The 25,126-nt window shown below is 34.1% G+C and overlaps 2 protein-coding genes across 6 annotated transcripts in view; one reads left to right on the top strand and one right to left on the bottom strand.

Moving 5' to 3' along the window:
* NDC80 (NDC80 kinetochore complex component) overlaps positions 1–20,761 on the bottom strand; it is a 40,792-nt gene extending 20,031 nt beyond the window's left edge. Inside the window, exons 1-11 of one of the 2 annotated variants that reach the window (XM_019755700.2) lie at positions 20,632–20,761; positions 19,728–19,837; positions 17,888–17,965; positions 14,881–15,004; positions 14,620–14,792; positions 13,847–13,949; positions 11,311–11,400; positions 8,140–8,233; positions 6,780–6,886; positions 5,883–6,027; positions 2,836–3,041 (exon numbers count right to left, since the gene is read on the bottom strand). In XM_019755700.2, the coding sequence (XP_019611259.1) occupies positions 2,836–3,041; positions 5,883–6,027; positions 6,780–6,886; positions 8,140–8,233; positions 11,311–11,400; positions 13,847–13,949; positions 14,620–14,792; positions 14,881–15,004; positions 17,888–17,965; positions 19,728–19,828 (1,221 nt within the window). In that variant the 5' untranslated portion in view covers positions 19,829–19,837; positions 20,632–20,761. Of the gene's footprint in view, positions 1–2,835; positions 3,042–5,882; positions 6,028–6,779; positions 6,887–8,139; positions 8,234–11,310; positions 11,401–13,846; positions 13,950–14,619; positions 14,793–14,880; positions 15,005–17,887; positions 17,966–19,727; positions 19,838–20,572 lie in introns of both variants that reach the window. The other variant, XM_019755698.2, reaches the window with a different exon arrangement.
* Positions 20,756–25,126, top strand: part of METTL4 (methyltransferase 4, N6-adenosine) — a 58,065-nt gene continuing 53,694 nt past the window's right edge. For 2 of the 4 annotated variants that reach the window (XM_074340260.1, XM_074340259.1), the window contains exons 1-3: positions 20,756–20,837; positions 22,614–23,004; positions 24,932–24,994. In XM_074340260.1, coding sequence (XP_074196361.1) covers positions 22,621–23,004; positions 24,932–24,994 — 447 coding nt within the window. In that variant the 5' untranslated portion in view covers positions 20,756–20,837; positions 22,614–22,620. Of the gene's footprint in view, positions 21,233–22,613; positions 23,005–24,931; positions 24,995–25,126 lie in introns of all 4 variants that reach the window. The other 2 variants (XM_019755695.2, XM_019755694.2) reach the window with 2 other exon arrangements.

Raw genomic sequence — 25,126 nt, 5'->3', positions numbered from 1 at the left:
CTGTATATGAATAAATGTAGATTGTTGTACATGAAAAAATAAGACATCGCCTGAAAATACGCCCTCATGCGTCTTTTGGAGCAAAAATTAATATAAGGCCCGGTTTTATTTTCGGGGAAACACGGTAGGTTCAAAAAAACTTTAGGGAGCACCACCACAGGTTATTTCTTTTTAATACACAAGGATAGAGATTACCTAGAGGGTCAGGAGGATGAGGAAGTATAGATGATTAACGAAAAGCAAAGGTATAGTGAAATAGGAGGTAATGCTTATTTCTCATACTGAACTCTATTCCATATTAAGAATTACATATGTAAGTGTGTAAAATACAGATTTTTAATAATCCAAAAGTTAAAATCTGACTGCTTAATAAACTATTTGCATGACCCCTATAATGTACTTTATAAGGTGACCAGGATGAAAAAGCACTATTGCCCCCTTAGACAAACACAGTTGCTTTGTTTGAGCTACTTTTTCATTTTAACAATGGTGATAAATATAAGAAATATTGTACTAAGGAAAATGCTGGAAGCAACAGGATTAAAAAACACACATTAATTTTAGACCAAAAGATAGAGACTAAATTTTTCTCTAGTCTCTATTTAAATATCTAGTGATATTTAAATTTTAGAATTACACTAAAAAAACAAAACAAAACAAAACAAAACAAAAAACAAAAAAAACACATTATAACTGAAAATACTGTGGAAAAACTTCAAAAGAAAACTTAAGTCTGAAACTCTCTAGTTTGTTTTTCTCTATTTAAAAAAGCCTTTTTAAAAGACATGCTTTCTTTTCCTTTTCTTAAAAAAAACACGTCTTAACTTACATAACTTTTCTTAGGAATGCAAATAATGTATAGATTGCTACAACCTGTTAACTTAATATTGTTTTAGAATACATTGGTATCATGTCCATGATTATGTTAAATCATTATGAAAATGTCCATGTATACTGAAAGCTACATTTAAGAGTAGTGTATATAGCTAAGTAAGGCAGAAGTATAGAACATTTACAAAAGATTGCCAACAATAATAAGGATAGATTTTATCTAGAAATTCATATAGTCACTAAGCCCACTTTCTTAACAATATTGGCTGACATGATAATGTACTACCTATAAAATTAAAACGAAGTCAAATAACTTGGTTTTAATGGGAATCACTGGTGACCGCTTTTACTGAATCTAACAGAAACTTTTGAAACCTTTTATTGCATTGGACAATGTTAATTCCTTCCTGAATCTTTCCTCTCTCAGCTTCTATTCTGTTGACCTCTCTGGCCAGTTCTTAGTTTCCTTTTAGGCTTGTCTTAAAGGACCTTTATCTACTCCCAGAGTTCTATCTTTCTATGTATTCTTCCTTAGTGAATTCATTTACCCTTGTGGCTTCAACCACAATATACTGTACAGTGATTTTCACCAAATCTACATTGCAAAGCCAGATATTTTATGCGGAAGATCAACCCATGTAACAATAGCTGATTAGATATTTACACCTGGATGTCCGATGGACACAACAGGTCCAGAAGACCATCCCCATTCCCGACTGTCAACTTCTCCTTCTTTTATTTCCAAAAGGTACTACTGCTTGTCCAATCACACAAGCCAGATACCAGGGCTTCTTTCATCAGGTCTTTTTCACTCTACCTGCTAAGTAGTCAGAATACATCCACTTCTTTGAATCTCCACTAGCATTATCCAAATTCAGCTTGTAATTTCTCACCACATTACTGCCACAGATCCTTATGAGTGTTTTGCTTCCTTCCAAACCATTTTTCACATTACCAAAACTGTGATCTTTCTGTTTAAAAATTTTAAGGGCTTTAGAAGAATTTTCAGGATAAAGTCCAAACTTTTTTTTTAACCTTAGCAGGATTTATTTCTGTCTTCTCCTCCCTTCACCATCATCTATGTTGAGATCATCTAGGATTCTAATTTCAGGCTATTAACTTTTTTATTTTTTAAATATTTGCTTCAGGTGTACAAAAATCCAAATTTCTAAATATGGAAAGGATCTTCACTGGTCTATGCTCATCTCTTGGGTCTCATCTGTTGCTATGTGCTGCCATCTTTTTATTTTTGTGCCCCTATCCTTTGCTATTAAGCACCAACCATATGAAACACTTAGGATACAGGAGTGCATCATGCTATTTTCTCTCTGAGCATTCCCATATATGCCTGCTCCTTTGTTTGCTGACTCCCCTACCCTTGCCATGCTAACTCTTCTTTACACTTCTCAATTCAGTTCACATTATTTCTTCAAGGAATCCTTTCTAAAAACCACCTTACCCATCTCCGCACACCATGTCCACTAAATCTGGGTTAGGTACACTACTTGCTTCCTCAGTACCCCACGCAAATACCTATTAGAGGTCTAATCTCATGGTAGAAAAATATCAACTAGATTGAAAGTTTTTTAAAGGGAGAATGTATGTTTTTTTTAATCTTTATTTCCTCTATGCTCAGGCTGGTAAGTGATACAAGGCAGATGTTAAGTAACTGTTTGAGTAGTGAATAAGTAAATGAAGAGGTAACCCATATCCTCTTCTAGAACGAAAGGCATGGAATTTTTGAAAATTATTTTCATTTTCTGAGAGACTTTTTTGCTTATTTCTTGGTTCACTGTTGAAAATAAACAGTACATTAAATTTGACTGAGAAACTCGGGAGTTACTGAATTGACATAAAGGGATGAATGTGTTTTAATAAAATGGCAATGCTTAAAAATTTTTACCTCTTTAGCCAAATTATTCTACACACTCAGTTCTTAATTTGGATAGACCTTTACAAAAATCAGCTCTGGTGAACTGCCACTCTTGAAATGATAAGACATACCGCCTCTTTGCCTCTGGCATATTTTAGCTCCTCATTCCATAACTGCTGTTGTTCATCCTCCAGGTCCTTCGTTAATTTATTAATGGTCTGCTGCAATTCATTTCTTTCATGATTTATTCTCTCAATATCTGCAACTGAGTACTTCTGGTTATCAACAATATTCTGTAGTCGAGTATTCTCTTGTTTCATTGTTTCGCATTCTAGTTCTGCATAAAAAAAATAATTTTGTTAAGTTTTTTCAATTCCTCCAAAGAAATTATGCCATTATTTAATAGAGTTGATAAAGGTGTCTAAATTTTCAAATAATGTACGTTTATTTATCTCCTTTTTAAAAAACATTATTTACTTTTTTTCATTTATAGTTGACATTCAATATTATTTTATATTAGTTTCAGGTATACAGCATAGTAGTTAGATATTCATATAATTTATGCAGTGATCTCCCTGATTAGTCTAGTGCTAACCTGGCACTATATATAGTTATTGCAACATTATTGACTATATTCTCTATGCTGTACTTTACATCCCTGTGACTATTTTGTAACTACCAATTTGTATTTCTTAATTCCTTCACTACTTTTTTTACCCAGCTTCCCATGCCCCCTCCCCTCTGGCAACCATCAGTTTGTTCTCTGTATCTATGAGTCTGTTTCTGTTTTGTTTGTTTGCTTATTTTGTTCTTTAGAGTCCACATATAAGTGAGATCAAATGGTATTTGTCTTTCTCAGTCAGACTTATTTCACTTAGCATAATACCCTCTAGGTACATCCCTGCTGTTGCATTTCTCTTCTTTTGAATAATTCTGTTTGATCCCACATGGTTAATAACATTCTTGAAAGATGATACAATTAAAGTTTTATGTGAAACTTATTTTTCCTGTCATGCTACCGTGTTCAGAAAGTGCTATATGAAAAAAATATATGACCTCACACATAATGATTACAATTAAGAATTGCTACACTTAAGAGGAATAGTCTGTTGATGTTCAGTTCAAATGCTTTTCATACTCCTACATGATTCTCTGCAATAAGCCAGAAAACCCACAAATTTATATTAAAATACATCAGTTTATTCGCATTTCATTGACATTACAGTGGTTTCATCAGATATTTAGTAACTGTAGTGCTAAGGCTGTTACTTTGTCTATTTACCAAAATGTGTAATCAAGAATGACTATATGGTACCAAGAGAATATGGGACATACAAACAACTAATGGTCAATGCAAAGGGGAAGAGAAGTTGTCACATCTGACATATTTGGGGTTATATAGAACAGTGTTTTCTAACCTCTGTAACTCATAGCTCATAAAGAATACGACAGCATTTTTACGCAGGCAGGGCTAAATGGAAGAGGATGCTCACGACCAAAAGGGCCAAGAGAAATCATCCTGAGAGCTGAGGGTCGAGATCTTGACTTTGTTATAACCCCTTTGTAGCACTGTTGTTGGAAAGCTCTAACTAAATTAATGGTTGAAGTAAAACTTTATACAGGAATCTACACAAAAAATGTGCAATGTACAGTATCTGCAGGGTTTAAAGATGTCTCATTCACCTTGGCCATGAATGGCTTTAAATAATCAAGAAAGTTAAAATACTCAGAATAATTGCCGAAGTACTTCTCTCTCACTCACTTTGCAATTGATGGAAAAAAATTCTCACAAAAAAGTAGGGAGTATGAAAATTCTCTTGATTAAGTACCGGTAAAGAAGACAGTGTAATTATAAAGTACTGATTTAATTGCATTATAAACATTGCTATAAGAAATTAGTCTATGGTTCCTTGTCATTATGGCAAACAAACATTAGGGGCCAAGTATAAACTATTCGAAGAGTTGGTTTAGAGCAAATTAAATATACACATAAATTAGTTATTTGGAAAAAAATAACCTATCCAGTCAATACCCCAGATGATCAATATTCCATTGACTAAGAGTTTCAAATATCCTAAGGACAATCTACACAACTCCTATGTGGTTCAGACACAGCCTGTAAAATCCAAAATAATAAAATCGAAGCAGGCAAAGACCTGGGAAAACAGTATAGAAGGTCCATATAATTATTTATTTTGTAACTGCTGTCCAATGGCCCTGCAATTTGTAGATAACTTCCTTTGATCTCCTGGCTCCAGAGAAGTAGCGATCAATTCCTGTACAACAGTATTTCCAGAGTTTTATGATTAAGATCTACGTGATTATGAAAACAAGATTAGGAACACACAGGCTATAAATGAACTTTCTTTAGTTGGCCTTTTGCTTCATAGGAATTGTAATACCTGCATCTTTCATCATATTTTTAGTCAGCTTAAGCTGAGTAGTTTAGGAGGTAGTGATGGAGGATAATTAATTATAGCAGATTGAGGCCAGCAATGATTTAAGAACCTGGCTTATTAATTACAAGGTCGAGTAGAATATATGTTTTTATACAGGCAGCATATGTTCTTAGGTTTGGTACCTCTTGGCTTCAAAAAACCAGGTGCCTGAAAAGATGTTAGCAGGTATAACAGGTTGAATAATGGCCACCCAAAAATATGAAGTCCTAATTCCTGGAATTTGTAAACATTACTTTATTTGGAAAAGAGAATTTGCAGATGTGATTTAGTATTTTGACAAGAGGAGAGATTACCCTAGATAATGTAGGTGGGCCCTAAACGCCATCATAAATGTCCTTAAAAGATAGAGGCAGAGAAACTAACAGACAGAAGAGGAGAGAAGACACACAGAGAAGGCAATGTGGGAATGTCGGCAAAGAATGGATTCCGCCCTGCCACAGTCCTTGGTACAAGTTGGCCCTGCTGGATTTTGAACTTCTAGGCTTTAGAATTGTGAGTGAATCAATTTCTGTTGTTTTAAGCTACCAAGTTTGTGATAATTTTGTTACAGCAGCCTCAGAAAACTAATATAGAAGGCACTGAAAACTTGGTAGCCTACAATAGCCATTCACCATTAAAGGAACAAAGATGGATGACAAAACTTCTCTATATGTGATAAATTTCCACATAGTTCCCCATCCCAAACTAAGTGATCTTTTCTTAGCATTAGTTGTGCTTACCTATTCTTGAAATTTCTTCATCAAGACCATTCAATTTTTGGTCAAGAATGGCTGCATGAGACTCCAAATTGCTCATGTATGACTGATATTTCTGAACATCTGCTTGTAAGGAAGTTTTCAGTTTTCTCAATGACTCTAGACGATTCTTTAAAAGAAAAGAACATTAAATTAGTTATTCTCATCAATAATCATTCCATAATCATTCCATCACTTTACTTGAAAGCAAAGTGATATTTTTTAAATTCATCTTAGAAGAAGGTAGAGTTTATTATTTTTTTTAGAAGGAGTGAAAGAACTAAAAGTGGACTTTACTGTTATTACCTAATAAAGAAAAAGTACTTTTCAAAGTCAGTTTAGGATAGAAAATGTCAAGGGTCAGAATGAAAAAGCACAAACAGCACAAACATTTAGAATCTGATATTGTATAGAATAGTCTAGGTGATTCAGTAACATTATACACAAAATAAAACTAGATATCTGGATATCACAAAGTCCTTAGGATACAATATATTATACAAACCCATTTATTACCATTCCCTTCCCACTAACTAAAAAACTCAGGGCCTCTTATAAATAGTGCTCTCTAGAGGTGTAGGACATGGGGACTTGGTTCAAAGTATCTTTTTGGTCTTATGTAAAATGGTAAGACTCTTTCATCATATTCTGAACATCATTAGTCCAAGACTGATAGATCACAAGGGAAAACAAAGCTCCAGAGATGCCAAACATGTTTTCATTGGGAGTTCGGCCCTATGTAAAAAAATTTTAACCTTTAAGAATTTCATTTTGTTAATCTATTTGTTTCTAATTTTGATAAAGAAACAATTGGTATTGGAGGAGAGTCCAAAAGAGCTAAGTAAGTGCATAAGCCTATTAAAGATAAACATGTTTACTAACCGGTTCTTTTTCTCTTTCTTGTTCCAATTTTGCAATCTGTTCATTCAGTGCTTTGTTTTTTGCTGCTAATGATTCCAGCTTGAAACCATCTACATTAAATAAATCCTCTGGAAACAAAACCCAAAAACTTCATCAGATCTCAAATCTTCCTGGAACATTCTTCCCCAGGCTTTCACCATTGCTTTCTTCCTCATTTCCTTCTGGTCTCTGGCAAAATACTCTCAGTGAAGGACAGCCTATCCTTTGTAAAACAGCAAACCATTCCCTTTTCTCCACTGCACTCTATACCTCCTTACCCTGCTTTATTTTTCTCTGTAGAACTTAACATTGCTTGACTTATAGTTATTCATTGATTATTGTCTCTAAGAATGGAAGCTCATTAAGAGCAGGGATTTTTATCTCTTATTCATGACAGTACCCTTGGTGGCTGGCACACAATAGGTATAGAATACTTGAATAAATGAATATACTTTTATATGATTAATAAACTATACAGAGAAATATCAAAGAACTCAACAAATTCTTTCTGTATTAGATCGCTATGAATTTTCCTCTTTTAAAACAAATATCGTTTACCTTGTTCCCTTTCTCATGTGGAGAAGCTGAAATTATCCTGATTACTCTTTTGGGAAGATAGAGCCCATGGGAACATAAGGTATTGCTTTCACCTATTGTGCTAATAATGACAAGGAGATGTTCTCGTTTTGATTGATTTTATCATCTTTGGAAGAATAGCTCTGCACATCTTAAATTTATCTATTTTACTCACTACGTTGGCATTTTACATATAAGATTATGTCAATAAAAGGAACAAAAATGTAAAATAACACCTGCGGAACATTTTAGAGTTAGCCAGTTAATATTGAATGTCACTAGATTATAGCTGAGTGGAAAAATAAAGACTCATTCTTTGGAAGTATAATGGCCCATTAACCTTCTGTCACAAATTTTGAAAGAGACCTTAGGTTTTTTGACTAATTGGTGCTTTAATTTCTCAAATGGTAAAGCAAGGATAGCACAAGAAGAATAACATTTGCTGATTATCTTCTGTGCTCCTGGTAGTGTGTTTGATATACATGGCCATCTAATCTTGCAAAACTTTGTTAACAAGTAGTTTGTTAAGGTCACATAGCCAGTAAGTGGTAATGCCTCAGGTCTGACTTCAATACCAGTATTCTTTATGCTTAACTATTAGTTCTTTTCACTAAGGAAACAATGCAGATAAAAATCAGTAGGCATCCAAATGAATTTAAAGTGAATAGCTCATATAAACATTAGGTATAGTAGGCTAAGCTACAACTCCATTGGTAGAGTTAAATACATGACCAAAAGCAAGCACACTAGGAATGAGAACACTTACTCAGCTTTGACTGCAACTCTGCATTCATCTCCTCAAAGCTGTCGGCACCAGCCATGAAACTCTCATAGCATTTTATGGTGTAGTCCAAAAACAACTGATTGAATTAAGCAGATTTAAAAACAAAGCCATGATTCTCTAGTTTGTTTCACTTTTCTATGTAGAAATTTGAATTTAAAAAAATAAAGTCAGGAATACTAAGAAGCTATATAAACTCCTATAAATAAGACACAAACCTAGAGTATATCATTAATTACGCTGCACAGACTTATTCAGTCTGCTACTTCTAATGTGAATACTGATGAAAAAAATTTAAATTCAGATAAAGGTGATATTTAGCAAACAGTAAAGAAACCATACCTTCAGAATTTTGAGAAGGCCAAACAAGGAAGCTTATTAAATAAATTCAATATAAAATACACAAACTTAATTATTGTTAGGGATAATCTATGTATGAAAAAATTTAAATGAATCATTGATCATATAAGTTAAATTAAACTGACATTATCTAGTTGTGAAAATGAGAACATAATAAAGGCCATAATTACATAATTATATAATTTCAGGCTAAAAATGACATGATTAGTAGAGCTCTAAATAGAATACTATCATTCTTAATATTTATCCAGGAAAAAGGAACACTATATTGTGCAGTCATAGGTTACACAGGACGCATATTTTGTTAGGCAGCAAGGGTGGCTGATCACAATTTTCCATAGTCTAGATAAAGTAAATATCCCTTAAGACAAATCCATTCCCTTTGCACTGATTCTCTCTGTACTAAACAACCTTATTACTTGGTTGATACGGAAGGGGTATTCTGAAGAGGCAGAATGTATATTCCTGTAACTGGAAAGGTATACATATGACTGATAGTAAATTAATACATTTTCATTCTACTTCAGATCAGTCTCTTGTGAATTTGGTAACAGTGAATCAGTTTCTTAAGCTTGGTCAATTTTGATTTTGCAGATTACAAGGAAAAAAAAATGAGTTTTTGGACCCACAAAGTTGAAGCTAAGAATCTGGTAAAGTTGGATACTTTGATAACTCTCTTTAATTAAAAATAGCACTTTATAGTTACCAAAATGCTTCTCTATATTTTGTCATCTGAAATAGCTAAATAGCAAGAATAACTTTTACTGCTTTAACCTTCAAAAATAATGTCAAAAAATTTAATATTTAATAGGTGTTGTAATTATATTTGGATGAAAATGGAAGTACAAATAAATCTAGACCAGTACACATATTGCAACATGAGAGGAACATTTTCTTTCTAGCTGCGGCACCAGCAGGGGTCATAGCAGAAGCAGTAAAGAGGCATGGTTATCCTTCGTTTAAGAAAAAACAAAACATGATATCATGTCAGTCAGTGGATATATCTTTGAACTATTTCCTAGGTAGTAATAAAAGATAAGAATAAAAGATGGTACAGCTGTTTAAGATTAAAAGTGATGTTTATAATTTACAAGCTAAACGTTATTTTCACTTTCTTTTTATGAAAAATGCTCCAAAGACTGAAGATTAGAACTAGAGCAGATAATAGTTTTTCTTCTTAGGGACCTGCATGGTAACAGGTCTTTAACATGTGCTAGGGTATATTAATGTTTAATCTCAACATTATAAGTTTATTCCTTGGAGTTGGTGTTTGCTCCATTTGGATATATAAATTTGTGTATTTTAGGAAATACGGTGGGGTTAAGTTACATAGTTTGGGCTTGAATAAAATGTGGCTTGGGAACCAACAGTCTACTCTTGGAAGTGTAACTCTGATCTAAGCGGCAATATGCTTAACAAAAAAGGCCAAAACAGACCAAACAAAACCTACATGCAGTACTTTAAGATGCAATCTATTATGCATTTATATAGACAAAGAATTACATTAAAATAATGTTGCTGCTCTGTATTGATATCTTCATTCTAAAAGGACAGTAGAGGAAAAGAAATGTTCAATATGTATATGAGATGTGATCAAAAATACAATGAATGTTTAAATTTAAAAAAAATGGGTTGGCCGGATGGCTCAGTTGGTTAGAGTGCAAGCTCTTAACAACAAAGTTGCCGGTTCGATTCCCACATGGAACAGTAAACTGCACCCTCCACAATTTGATTGAAAACAACAGCTTGAACTTGGAGCTGAGCCGCCGGTGGGCAACCGGTTGGCTCAGTGGTTAGAGTGCGGCGCTCATAAACACCAAGGTCACTGGTTGGAATCCCACATGGGCCAATGAGCTGTGCCCTCCACAACTAGATTGAAAACAATGACTTGACTCGGAGCTGAGCTGTGCCCCCCACAACTAGATTGAAAAAAAATTAAAAAAAATGACTTGACATCCTGGAAAAACACACTGTTCCCCCATATTCCCCAATTAAAAAAAAATTATTACAGTAAAAGACACATTGCCATTAAACCCCCCTCAAAATACTCCCCCTAGCTTCCAATACACTTCTCCCATTGTTCTTGACACTTTCTGAAGCAGTTCTGGAAGGAAGTCCTCTTTTGTGAGTGTCTTTAGTTGCACTGTCATGGCTGCCTCGATGTCCTGAATCCATTCAAAATGTTTTCCTTTTATGATCATTTTGACTTTGGGGAAGAGCTAGAAGTCTCACAGTGCCAGATACGGTGAATAAGGTGGATGAGGACACATCATAATGTTTTTATTTGACAGAAATCGCAGTACCAGAAGCTATGTGTGACACGGAGCATTGTCATGATGGAGGATGAAGCAAAGATACTCACGAAAGAGGACTTCCAGAACTGCTTCAGAAAGTGGCAAGAACGATGGGATGAGGGTGTTTGAAGTGAGGGGGAGTATTCTGAGAGGGATTAAAGGCAATGTGTCTTTTACTGTAATAAATATTTTTATTTAAACATTTATCGTATCTTTTGATCACACCTTATACATTAACAATAACATGTCATGACTTAATTCCAATTGCCTTGTATTTTTTACTTAGTTAACATTTTCAAATTTTCATGCCTACTTAATTTCAGGAAATTACAATGTGACTCCAAGAGTAAGTCCATTGACTAACATTTTAAGAAATCAATTTTAGAAATTTTCAGAAAGCAAAAACACAAGCTCTACAAAAGAATACAAGTATATTAATTTCGATAATGACACATTTAGTTAATATCAATATAATGCTAACATTTATGGTAATGTAAGGTACCTTATTATACATAATTCCGTCTTCAGTTTCTTCTCCCCACGGTTGTCCATCATCAAATAAAGGTGAGCTTTCTTTCATGGCAGTATGTAACTAATTAGTACACAAGTAACATTAGTTTGTGAGAAAAAAACATAGCTTTCATGTTTTGTCAATTGTTTTAATGTCATTTTTAGAAGCATTTACATTACTGCATGACTGAAAGTCTCTTCAGAGGCTATTCTATTGAACTTTAAAATATAATCCCCTTTTGATATTTTAGTAACTAAAATCCCTTAGGATTGAAAAAGGATGGGTTCCATATTTAGTTCTATTCCATAGAGAAAAATATGCCAATCTTTACACTATTAATCCCCTGAGAGAATATACACACATTTTAATGCAACTTTGAGAATCTAAACAGAATTGCCATGTAAAAGGTGAACCAGTAATAATTATTTCTCTTCTATATGAACTCAGTTTTGCTGCTCAAATGTTATCAACTGACTCCTTTAGTATGTATAAATATGAAATTTAGATTGAATTTTACAGCATAAAATCTTCAGAAATACAACTGTTTAAGCTTGAAAGTGATTACAGATAATAAATTATAGCAAAATATTCAGATGTTTATAATTTACAAGCTAAAAGAAAAATGGCTAAATGTTTTTAAGGCACAGAAATTTCATTTTGGAATACAGTTTTTATAAATTGTTTTAGAAACATATCCTTTAAAAAAGAAAAAATAGAAAATTTAAATGAAATTGCTATAAAATATAAATATATAAATATATATCTAGTATAATAAACGTTAAACGTCTAAGAAAAGGACCACGCACTGGGCATGTATAAGAAGAATGCGGCTTCTACTGAAAATGTTTCATTCAATTTTCTTATTCCAGGGCCCATATATAGGATTCTTGAGTAGGGAGTTTCTCCTTGATTCTTAAATTGCTATAGTGTTCAGTTCCACCACTTCAAGCAAACCAAAATAGGAAGGAGAAGATTTCAACTTATATAATGGATTTGGAGGCTTCTCAAGAGCTCCCTTACCAACAGAAGCTACAACAAGAGCTCCTGTATCACTGTGGAAATGCTACCTCCCAACCACATAACAATGACATTAGCTACTTTGGCAAATAAGGGTAAAGTGTCCTAGTGACAACAGGGGCATTTGGTGGTGGGAACAGAGGTGGTTACACAATGTCCACGGGTATCACTGAGGAGAGCAAATTGAATATATAAATGCTGTATTTAAATTTCAATAAAACTCCAGTTGTATTCATGGACTATGGTATTGGATTTCTACTCTTAACAGTTGGTGGTGTTCAATGTACCAGGTGTCTCCTGGGTCAAAAATCCATCTGGGTCAAAACTCCCCGTCTCGTATATTCAGTTAAGGGCTAGCTAATGGCCAAGAGAATGTCGGGGGCACAATATCAGTTTTAAGGATTCTAATAATAAATAGGGCAGGAAACTCAGAAGATGACAGGACGAGACCACATTAGACTAGATAAAAATTTACGCTTCTTAACAGTCAAAATACAGCACATAAATCAAAAAGAAAAAGAGGGAAAAAAATATTTGTACCACATACGTAAGAGCTAATTTCTCCAATTTGACTTTTGCTGTACAGAATGGTATTCTCACAAATCAATAAGGAAAAAAAGTCAAAAGACATGAATAAGCAGTTAATAATCAATGTGAAAAATGAGGAAGTTTAAAAACAAAAAAAATAGAAATATGAAAAAGTTATGTATTATGTTTTGCTTGTCATGTCAATTATTAAAACATCAATAAGCTTAATTAACATATAAAGAATTCAATATATAAAGGTTCAAATAGCAGAAGCCAATAATGAAATATAAAAAGAGCCAAAAACATATACACAAACAAGTCAAAAGAAATATCAATGACAGACCATATAAAAACATACTCGCTTTAGTTATATATATATTAAAACAAGTTATCTTTCATCTTCCAGATGGGTAAAGATTTTAAAACAATAATGCCTATGGTATGGGAAAATGGGTATGCTTATACATTGTTGAGCTTTTAACTGGTGCTAAGTTTTTTGGAGGAAAATTTGTCAATATGCATTGAAAGTTTAAAAAATATACATCATTTTTGCAGCAAAATTGTATCTTTAAAATTTTACCTCAAGGAAATGTTTTACATTATTTCTGAGTTGTGAGATATGGGTACATCACTTTCTGTATACATTTTTCTGTATTTTCCAAACTTTTTGCAATATAGATTTTAATTTAAAAAGGGAAAGAATCAAATGTTATGGGGGAAATAATTTCCTACTGATTCACTTTTTTGAGCTGTAAAACCTCATGAAAACAAATAATCTCCTTTCTAATGTGGTACTTTCTTCCCCTCACCTCTGGAATCATGTGTTAACACTTTGAAGAATTTAAAATCAAACATACTTTGATAAAGGAAAACTGATGCAGATTTGAGATAACTGGCAATAGCAAGATAAGAAGAGAAACAGAAATATCTTGAGGAAAAAAACCTTTCCTATGTATACATTTTAAAATGAGAAATCAAGTACCTTGATGCAGTCTATTAGCCAAACCAAGGCTGCCACAATGTGAGGCCATGTATGAGGGGCCCCCACTGTATACATGGAGCTTTTGGATAATGCAAAAGGATACCTATGAAAAATTAGAAAAATATAAGCTAACTTAATGTTAATTTTGTAAAAATAATGTCTAAATTAAGCAAGAAGTTACATTAAAAAACTTCCATGTATATACCAAGTCTTGACTTGTTTAGAAGGTATTTGTTGAGATTCTGTCCTTAGTCATTTTACTCTCAAATAATTTTGTGTATTTTTTGGTTTCTTCTCAGCAGATTACTGTGTATATATGACCCCTAAGCCGCAGAACTTGATTACAACCAATATGCTAGTCCTGTCCTAAAGATTTGTTCCTCAAATTAAATGTACCTCAAACAAACCACATTTATGAACTCCTCATGCTCAAATCCATTCTTCCCCATGTTTACTCCACACAGCACTTTTTGACTTCATCTTACCCCATTTTCACCAGTCCTTCAATCCTGTCTTTTTTGCTTCTATAAAATCTGTGGTATCGAGCCCATTCTTTCTACTCCTTGTCACTTCAGAAGTTGAGGGACTCATTATCTATCATCTGTAGTTTGGTAATAACCTCTAGTTGTTTAATTTATCCTACATGCTTCCCATAGTGACGATCTTAAAATATATTGTTTCTCTGACTCAAAATCTTCACATATTTATTGAGCTTGATTCTTCTCTGTGTTCCAACATTCTGTCTAGGCTAATAAGAAATATAATATACAAACCCAAGCCCTTTAAAGATTCTTGGAACCTCTTCTTCAAACTTGGTGTCAGGAAATTCATATGAAGGGCACAGGAAGCCATAAAGAAAAGTGAAGATCTTTAAGAAGTCTTTAACAGAAGGAGCTTGTAGAGATTTCATGGACACACTATACGCATAACCATTGTCTGTAAGAAACTAATGTCAAACATTTTATAATAGAAAAATTGTTGGAAAATATTTAAGCAAATACTCACAATTTAGACTATTTAAAATGATAAAATACCTCACAGAGTAGTCGAATACACTGCTGAATGAATGCTTTGTCATTAAGCGGTCTTGGGTCTTTGATTTTTTCAGAACAGGAAAATATACCAAATTGGCTGTTCCGGGATCCAGGTCCACTAGTTCTGGAAACATTTTAAAAAAGCAGTCAAAACTTTCCTTTTGTGGTCAAGTATAAATTATTTTATGGCGATTTTATATTTCAACATCCGCATCGAACATAAAGTTCAACAATTCTTTAATTTTTATTTAACTAAATAGAATTCTCTTATTCAAAACATAGAAAAAAAGCAAATAATGAAGAGTAAAGTATAAAATGAGGTGGGAAGAAAACTATACTTCTGGTGCTTTGCACTAACAGATACACAATCTTCTAAGAATATGCATTCTTAGTCCACTAGAGCTTCTGCACCAACCATTCTCCAAGTCTATTCAATAACCTAACCTTTCACCATCCTATTTACCCCTCCATGATTGTTCCTTCACTCCCAACCCCTTTATTTGCCATTATTTCTTGTGGGAAAACTGCCTGAGGTGTTAGAGATGTTAAATAGGTTGTGCATGCTTTTTCTCATGAACATTTTTATCATGCAATATTGTGTCTGATTGTTAATTTACCATAAAATATGTTGCTATTTTTCAGTCATTAATGGCTATAGCATACATGCTCCATTCTAAGCCTCTCTCCCAACACAAAACATTATTTGTTTAAATCTTTATAGTGGTTTCTTTTGCCTACCAATGGGGTCCAATTTAGCTCACCATTATAGTTTATTAAATATCCTCAGAACAATAATTTTCCTTATTGGACAGATGCCAGAAACTGAGTTATAGCCAGCCTTCTGTATCTGTGGGTTCCACATCAACTGATTAAACCAACAGGGGATAAAAACGTTAACAAAAACAAGTTATGTTGTTGTTGACATGTATAATGGAGTTAGGCCTACAATGGTTGTGTCTGTACTGAACATGTACCCTTTTTTCTTGTCACTGTTCCCCAAACAATACATTATAACAACTATTTACACAGCATTTACATTGCATTAGGTATTATAAGTAATGTAAAGATGATTTAAAGTATACGGGAGGATGTGCATAGGTGATATACAAATACTATGTCATTTTTATATAAGGGTCTCGAGCATATTCAGATTTTGGTATCTGCAGGGGGTCTTGGAACTAATACCAAGGGATGACTGTACAATAAACATTGCTATAATACCTGAACTCTGTTAATCAAAACTTATTTCTCCCTGCAAGTTTGCTTGCTGTTTTCAAGCTCTCTCTTGCCCAGGCTCTAAAAGTTCTTTAGCTTGGGCCCTCTAACTCCACTGCCTTCATTAATTAGCTAATTTTTTTCCTCGAGAACTTGCCAATTTGAGAACCACTTTTCTTCATACTGCTATTGCTTAACTTTTAATATGTTCTTTACCATAAAAGGAATACTCAGCTCTTATTCTACACAAAACTACACTAATAGATATCTTTTTAAATTATAAAACAATTTCCCAACCAATCAAAATATTGTATAACTCAACTTATAGTTTAAGAGCATAAGATCTAGAACTAGATCCTATGGTTTCAAATTCTGTCTCTGTTACTAATTGTATGACCTTGGATAAATTACTTAACTTCTCTGGGCTTCAATTTCCTTATCTATAAAATGAGACATTAACAGTATCTACTCATATAGGGCAGTCCTGAGGATTGATTAAGAGTTAATATAGATAAAGTACTTAAAACAATGTCTGGTTTATAAAAATGTTCTGCAAATGTTAGATTTCATAATTATTATGATCTGAAATTATCTCTGAAATTCAGCTGAGATGAAAGTTACATTACAACAATGCCTTAAGATTTTTCATGAAACGAAATGACTACTGAAAGAGTTTAACTTGGTTTCATAGAAAAGATTTTTCATAAGGTAACAAATATTTCATCTCTAGATATTTTCAGAACAGCTGAACAAACAGATTTGTCTTAAAGCAAAGTTATATTTTGTTTTGCTGAGATAAGTTTATTTTGTCAATTTTGGGGTTGAACATTTCTTTAAAAAATCAACTTTACTGAGGTGGAATTTGCTTAAAATAAAATGCACTTGTTTATAAAGTGTACTGTTTGATGAGGTTTTGACAATGCATACACCTGTGTAAGTTCTACCATAATAAGATATTGAACATTTCCATCATCCCCAAAGTCTTATACCCCTTACCAGTCAATCCTGCCCCACTTCCAGCTCAGGTAACCAATGATCTACTCTAGACAGTGATTCTCAAAGTGTGATCTAAGAGATCTGAGAAGTTTATTTTCATAAAAAACTAAGATGTTATTTGCCCCTTTCATTCTCATATGAGCATACAGTGGAGTTTTCCAAAGGCTGGCTATATGATGTATGATACTGTAAGAAATTGAATGTAGAAGTAGATATGAGGATCTAGCTATCTTCTACTAAGTTGACATTAATGAGATTTACAAAAATGTAAAACGACACTCTTATTATAAGTTATTTAAAAATTTTTTTTTAATTAAAAGCATGTTATTTATGTTAATATGTAATGGGTTGTTATTTTAATTTGAATTAATACATATTTTAAAGTTTTCTCAGTGGTGATTTCTAATATGGTTAATATCAATAGAAACAGCACACAAAATAAAAGCTCTGGAGTCTTTAATATTCATTGAAGTGTATAAAAAAGTATGGGACTAAAATGAACTAGATGACGGTTTCTCCTAATTTTAAATGCTAGGATAGTATCTGAAAGTTAGGTATAGAATTTTCAATTAAGTATTCATTTGCAACAATGAAACAGTAGTCTAAATGTGCAACATATTTCTTAGCATCACCTAAGGCAGATATAACGGTTTTAACCATTTAAAACCGAAGAAAACCAGATAATAACTTTCTCTGGAAAGGGACCATGCCATTTAATTTTTGTATTCTGAGAGCATTTAGCCCAATGCATGGCTTTAAGAATCCCTTCATTAGAACTAATTAAAAAGATCATTACCTTTTACCAAATACAGAGACTTTTCTTTCAGATGTGGGTTTGTTTATACTCAACTTTCCAAAGGCTGGTTTCTCTTTGCTTTAAGAAAAAGAGAAAAACAAAGTCTTCAAAATAAATATAAAAAATATTAGATCAAGAAACTTTTGGAAACATGTTGGAACCACCATTTCTTCCCTATTACCTGTAAAATAATTCAAAATTATGAAAACTTTTAGCAGCAATCATAATTGTTACAAATAGAATAGGCTAACATAATATTAAGTTATAATGCTAAAATGTTAAGAAGAAAGCCAAAAAACCCGTATCTACATTATAATTTCAATTATCTTAAAATATGGGCATTTATGGACAACAACTTTAAAGGAAAAGAAAGAAACTTAAAAATAGAAAATTTCAATCATAAGATGATAGCTACATTAAAATTTTTTTCTTTTAAGGCTTACTCTTTATCAGAACACAGCTAAACCTAAAAACATATATTACCTAAATTACAGACCAAAAACATTGACAATTGTAGCCTTTTGCTTCTAATACAATTCAAGACCAATCTTTTAGTGTACGTAATGTGCAACAGTACAAAAATTTTACTGATTTCAGAAGAAAAAAATATATAAGTATTTCAAACTTCTAAAAGTAGCAGAGGCTCATACTACATATGTAAACCTAAGTAACTTAAGAACAGTGCGTAACTTGTACTTTGTGTTAACCAAAAATTTTAACTTCCACGGCTAAGTCTTTTTTAAAAGAAAGCCATTAGTTACCAAGAAAGACTAGATCCTGGGGCATGAAGTCTGAACCACCAGCAGCACAGCTACGTAGAAAGGACAAACGTGTCTGATGTCCTAGAGTTAAGCATTTTTATACATCAAGTAGAGGGGGTGGGAGATGGGAGATGTAAGCTGTTCTGAAAGAATTTACATTAGCTATAGACAAAAGGGGTGGGAGAAGCTAAAGTGGGGCCAGCTCTGGGATAGGTACAGACTCAGCAAGAAAGAAATGTCCACTGCTGTGGATTAGCTGTGGGCAGAAGATTGGAAAGTTCATGTGTAAATAGCAAGTAGAGGCTCTTGGGGCTTGATGGCACCAGGCTATTCTTTCTTTTGGATATTCACAGCAATAGCGACCTGGAAATTAATTTTAAATTCCAACAGATATATAGGAATGTGAGCAATCTTTTTTCAGAGCTGGCCCACAGCTATTAACAGGCTACTTATTCTGTCCCCTCTCACTTTCAGGCCGCTGTAAGCTGTAATTTTAATTTAGAACATTTCAGAATTTTTTTCTTGTCACTTGGTATTGGAGAAGGATTGATACAGCTCTACAGTGGCTTACTAATAGCCTTTTATTATTAGGAAGAAACTCATTCTTAGGGGAAAAACTAGTTTAAGGTAGTAAGTTCTTTTGGACAACTTTTTGCCAGCAAATCTTGAGGGAACAGCTTGGAGAAGTGTTTTTTAGGTTGCTACTAAACTGCAGCTATCGTAAGAGCAAATAATACCTTTGATTGAGATTTTTGCTAGCTGGATTCACCTCAGTAAATTGAGTTATTGCACAGAGCCTGCTCAAACAAGCAGCTTTATAATGAAGGAGGGAAAAAGAAAGAGTGCTGAAGGGTGTCCTTTTAGGTGTTGCTTGGCAAAAGACATGGCTTTGGGAACTTAAGGAACAAGTAAGATAAAACACAACACAGTAACTAATATGCCCACTTTTAGCCTTCATTGATCCCAAATTTGGTATTACTGGGAACAGATAAGATTCATCACATCACTTATACTGCAGCTTTGTATTAATCACCTTTAGAGATTTCTTTGTCTAAGACAATAAGGCATGACGTACTTACGTTTGAGGGGTATAGAGGCCTTGTTTATTGAAGTCTTGGGATCTTAACTCCTGCATAGAGAGGCGGCCAGCACCCCCGGTAGAAACTGAACTGCGTTTCATGCTTACGACCTGCGTTCATGAATTCAGTATTACAAAATCTTTCCATACATAAATAGCACATTAAGCACCAACTGCCATCTTTATCCTCAAACAGAAAGGCAGCTAAGTTTCACTGTTTCTTCATGATAATCTTTCCCTGGGGAAGTTAATCTGAAATTCCAACAGACACACATGAATCTGAGCTGTCTTTTGTTAGTTGGTCCATAGCTTCTCTCAGTCTCGGGCTGCTGTAACTTAATTTAGAACATCTCAGAATTTTTTTCTTGTCACCTTCTTGGTTTGATCACCTAGTTCTTATCCTTCAATATATGCTTCAGCATCTAATCAATTTTTCCACTCTCACCTATGTCCACTCCCAATCTCTACTTGAAATATTCTTAAGATTTCAGATTAAGACTTCCAGATGTACTCCTTACACGCCACTTACGATGTTACACTAGTATCTCAAATACACCAAACAGTTTCTCTCCTTGCTCCGATCAATTCTTCCTCCTCTCCTGTCTCCAGCTTCTCTTTTCTCCCTCAGCGTCCAATTACGTCCTCCCCTTCTCCCTTGGGAAATCATTGCCAGTAGAAATTTACTGGACTCCGGGAACCTAGCACCTCGCAGATTGGGCCCGAAGGCTTCTCACAACAGCGGACACTAAAACGTTGTTCCTCAGGGTCTCGAAGTTGTGGGCTCTATTGCTTTCTCCCTCCAAACCAGTACTGCCAGAACAAGATTAACCCCAAATCATTACTTACCTGCCTTGCAGTTTCCTGACAGGACCCACAGACAGAATTTCCGTAAACCGTGCAATTACCTGTTGGACAGGACAAAAGCCGCCAAAATACCAACTCGGTCCAACCGCCCGCGTCGTTAGAATTTTAAAATCTCCGCTGATAATGACGTCATCACGTGCGACGTGCGCGCGCGTGCGCACCTATTACATGGAGCGTCTCATCACCGGAAGTCTGAGTTTGTCTCGCCCCGCCGTCTCGCCGGGCATACTGACATCTCCTGGACACTGTAAGCGGCCCCTACGAAGTCTGGCCCGACCTCTAAATTTAGCTTTGAAGACCCGAATGCTCTAAGTCGCTGAGTAGTGGGCACAGCACTATAAGTCGCCCTGGAAACGCTTTTTCCGTACAGCAACATGGCCACTCCCGTTGACTCTTGGAAAAGGAGATTTTTTTTCCCTTTGCGCTGAAAGGGGGGGGGTGTCTTTCACCACCAATATTTAGATGAGTGCTGTTTTCATAGTTCAAATCTGGGAAGGCGGCGTGCACTTTTCTGACAACGGAAGTGGTCAGGGAGGAGATAGTGACTGCAGTTGGTCCTGAAGTCGCACTAGGCTCAGAATTTGCTCGCTCTGGTTTCACGGCCCTCTAGTGGGGGCCTGCGAGAAGCTAGGAGGCAACCAAGTGAGTAGGGATGGGGGTTTGTTGAAGCAGAGAAATAGAAGACAGTTCGAGAGGGGTGCGCTAAGCATAGTAGATTACTCTGCTTAAAACAGGACATTCCCGCTTTCTTGAATTTGAATTCACTGCCAAATACCTAGAGAGTGGTAGGGGTGGGAGAAGAGCCAAAGTCTGGATACCTGGGTCTCGTAGCAATTGTGTCTAACTAGAGTTGTAATTTTGGGCACGTCATTTTTCCCCAGTTTCAGTCTTTTCATCTAAATTTCTGGCTCTCACTTGCCATTATAGACAGGACTTCTCACCACAATGGTGACTGAAGGCAGGACCAATACCGGAATTACCATCACCAATAGCCTTTATTTGAGGAGTTGTTTTGTGTTACTGTGTACAGCACTTAATGTCGATTAGCTTATTTAATTCTCTAAACTGCCCTCTGAGATGTCATAAAAATGATAAAATTATGGCTCAGTGAGATCAAATAACTTGTCCATGGTCATGAAGCTAGTACATAGAGATAGAAGTTTGAATCTAAAAGTGCTATTAATTACTTACATAAATCTTATTCTGCCCCCCCCCCCCCAAGTTCTCCGCTACATTAGATTTGGTAAGCAATATCCAGAACTGAAAACCATCGTTTGAAAAAAGATTAGAAAGTTCTGAAAAACCTACTTCCCCAAGGGGGACTGCTTAGATCCAGTACAGATCTTGACTGTGTAACCTTGAAATTTTGCTACGGTTAAGTGCTTCTGATGTGCTGTTAAAATTACATTTAGGTCTGCTTCTACCTGTTTTGCGCTCCATTGGTACCGGTGGGTAAGTAGGGCAATGATACTGGAGAATGGGCTGATTTCTATGACAAATGTAGTTTGAAAAAATAAGAGCTGACATGCTAACAACTCCTCTGGAAGTTGTGATCTTACCTAGGTTTATCTCATTAAAAAGGATGAATTCACATAGGTAATACAATATTTTATATTTGACAGGAAACTTTCACCTTTTAAGGATCCAGTCACTTCCTGACTTTGAAGATAATAGACCTAGTGGTTAGATCTAAGTACCAAGTGGGGTCCAGGAAGATAGGAGGATCAAATGGGATTCCAGAAATAAGATCAGGTTTTCCTCATTGGCCAAGTTGGCTGAAAGTTTTGAATTAACCCTAAAATGAAAAGTTTATATATTAAAACATTATAATTTTCCTTAGACCTGCTATATATCATGAATGTTAAACTCTTCTGTGTACATGTGAAGTTTATATACTTGCACATCAAATCTACCTTTGTGTATGCAGTATGTGTTTATTGAAATACAGGACATTTAAGAACTTAATCTGGAAAGTTGGGTTTTACTACTAGTGTCTAATTTCCAGGGTATTTTTTTTTTAAAGGAAGAGAATGTCTGTGGTGTGCCAGTTGTCACCAGGATGGTTACTGGATCATCTTTCTTTCATTAACAAGATAAACTATCAGGTTCACCAGCATCATGAGCCTTGTTGCAGTAAAAGTGAGCCCACTTCTTCTGTCTACCTTGATTCTCTTCATATGGATTCCGTGTCCTCTTTTGGATCCTCTGCTACATTTACTGCTTCTGACTCTACCATTAAGCTAGAGATTGATGATGGAGGAAATTGTGAAATGTTCATTCAAAAATATGTTTTTCGATCTGAACTGTTTGATGTCACTATACCTTATATAACTTCAGCTATTCACAAGGAATGCCAACAAAGTAATGAAAAGGATGGTGTTAAAAAAGAAATCTCGATTTCTACTGTTGGGAAGGTACACAGTTTTAATAAATTTTTATATTTCTACAGAAAATACCAGAGAAATTTATCATTCCAATATCAAATATCTTGTGATTTACTAAGTACAAAAAATAATAACGCATAAGAAGACTTTAGCACATCCAGAGTAATTTTTAACTCTTTGCTAACATTCTACCGTTCTTAGGAGACCAAATTTGCATATTTCAAAAGTAAGCAAAATTGGTTCAGAAGTGAATGCTCTGTAAATTAAACAAAGAAAGAAAAACACTAAACAACAAAAAATCCCTTTCTGCTTAAGCATTTATACTAATTATATTTTTATACCTGTTTTTGCTCAAAAACATGTTCCTTTCTCTGCAAAATTCTAAAGCAGTTTATGGATTTGGGGAGATTTTTAGAGACCTGTCCCTTTGGGATAAGCTTATATAATAAAAATTTGAAAGAAGGGTGATATTTTTGAAAGGTTTCTAGTGATAAAAGTAGAAAGCTACAATGGAAAATGTATATGCTTTTAAATTTATATATTTGCATACACACTGGTTCAATCTTTTAGTAAAGTTTTGAGAATGCCATATAGGATCAAATAGTTATGCTTTCATACTTTTTACGTCTTTGTGATCACACATAGTCTGTTTCAGGTAGATTATATTATCATTTTCTTTGTTAGTGATAGGGATAATATTCATTACTCGCCCAATAAATGTTTGAGATATTTCTATATGCTGTTATATGTAGAATGATGAAACAAAGTAAATACAGTTCCTGCCCTCATGGATCTTACAATAGAGTGGGGAAGAAAGATATTAAATTTCTGGAAAATTAGAAAATTACGTTGAAAATTAGAATAAGGAAAGCAATAGAGATAATTTATTACGTTGTTATAGGTACCTGAAACAGAAATTGTAATATTCTTGTGATTTTTTTTTTATTGTATATATATTTTTCTCTTTCAACAAATATTTATTGATCATCTGCTATATGTCAGGCACAGAAAAGAAAATATATAGTGTTTCAGTAAAATAGTATATAGGTACCTTATTATTACTATTACCAATTGAGACAAATAATAGCAAGCAGTTGTGAAGGACTTTATAGTTTGCCAGTATGGACATTATCTTTTAATATTTGAACTTTTATGTTGGGTAAATTTCTCAATTTAATATGGAAAAATATAAATTAGCATATGTAATAAATGTTATTTTAACAAAACTTACCTAATTTTTGATATGCTAAAGCAAATTGTACAATTAGCTTAACCTTAAGTCCATTTATTTATTCAGCCAACAAACATTTATTGTTAGTCTGCTAGGAGTTTGCCACTATGTAAGCACTGAGGTTTCAGCAATAAAAGTACAATGTCCCTGCTCTATATTGCACTGTATTATATGTTCTTTGCTATGGAGTTATTAGATATAGAACAGTGTTAATATATCTCATTTGTACCTAACCCTCAGATCAATCATAAACAGCTATTAAAAATACATTGTTCATTTGGATTGTTTCTACCTTTTTTAATGATAGTACATGGATGGTTCCTCTCTTCAGAAATGAAGAAAGTTCAGAATAATTATACTATATATATCTACTGATAGATGCCACTGGTGACTGTTTATATAGTGTCACAGTTTCCTTGTGTTCCATGGATATCAGTGCTACGTTTTATCATTTGGTACTATTACTAATAACAGATAAGGGTGAAGCAACCTATTACCCATTAAATCTGTAGTAGTAGTAGTAATAACAATTATTATTAGATGGGAAAGCTTACCTCCTTAGTCCATATCCTTTGCACTGATTTTGACCTCAATAGTCAATTATTACTTCTTAAAGACTGAGATACACAATATGGAAAATGTGAAAAGAAAAAAATACTAATATATTTCAAATATTAATATTGTGATAGAAGCAACATAATTTTCTCCCTGTAATTTACTGTTTAGAAGCGTAAAAGATGTGTTGTTTTCAATCAAGGTGAAGTGGATGCTATGGAATATCATACAAAGGTAAGGTATAAAATGTTCATTGATCACTTTGTACGATTAATGTGAAATAGTATAAATAAACAGGCAACGTAAATAAGGATGTTCTTAAAAACCAAGCAGTCATTTTGAACAAGATTAGAATTTAATTGTGGA

Source organism: Rhinolophus sinicus, linkage group LG09, assembly GCF_036562045.2.
Source record: "Rhinolophus sinicus isolate RSC01 linkage group LG09, ASM3656204v1, whole genome shotgun sequence".
Lineage (NCBI taxonomy): Eukaryota > Metazoa > Chordata > Mammalia > Chiroptera > Rhinolophidae > Rhinolophus > Rhinolophus sinicus.
Note: the sequence above shows the minus strand (reverse complement) of the source record. Positions and strands in the feature narration are given on the sequence as shown.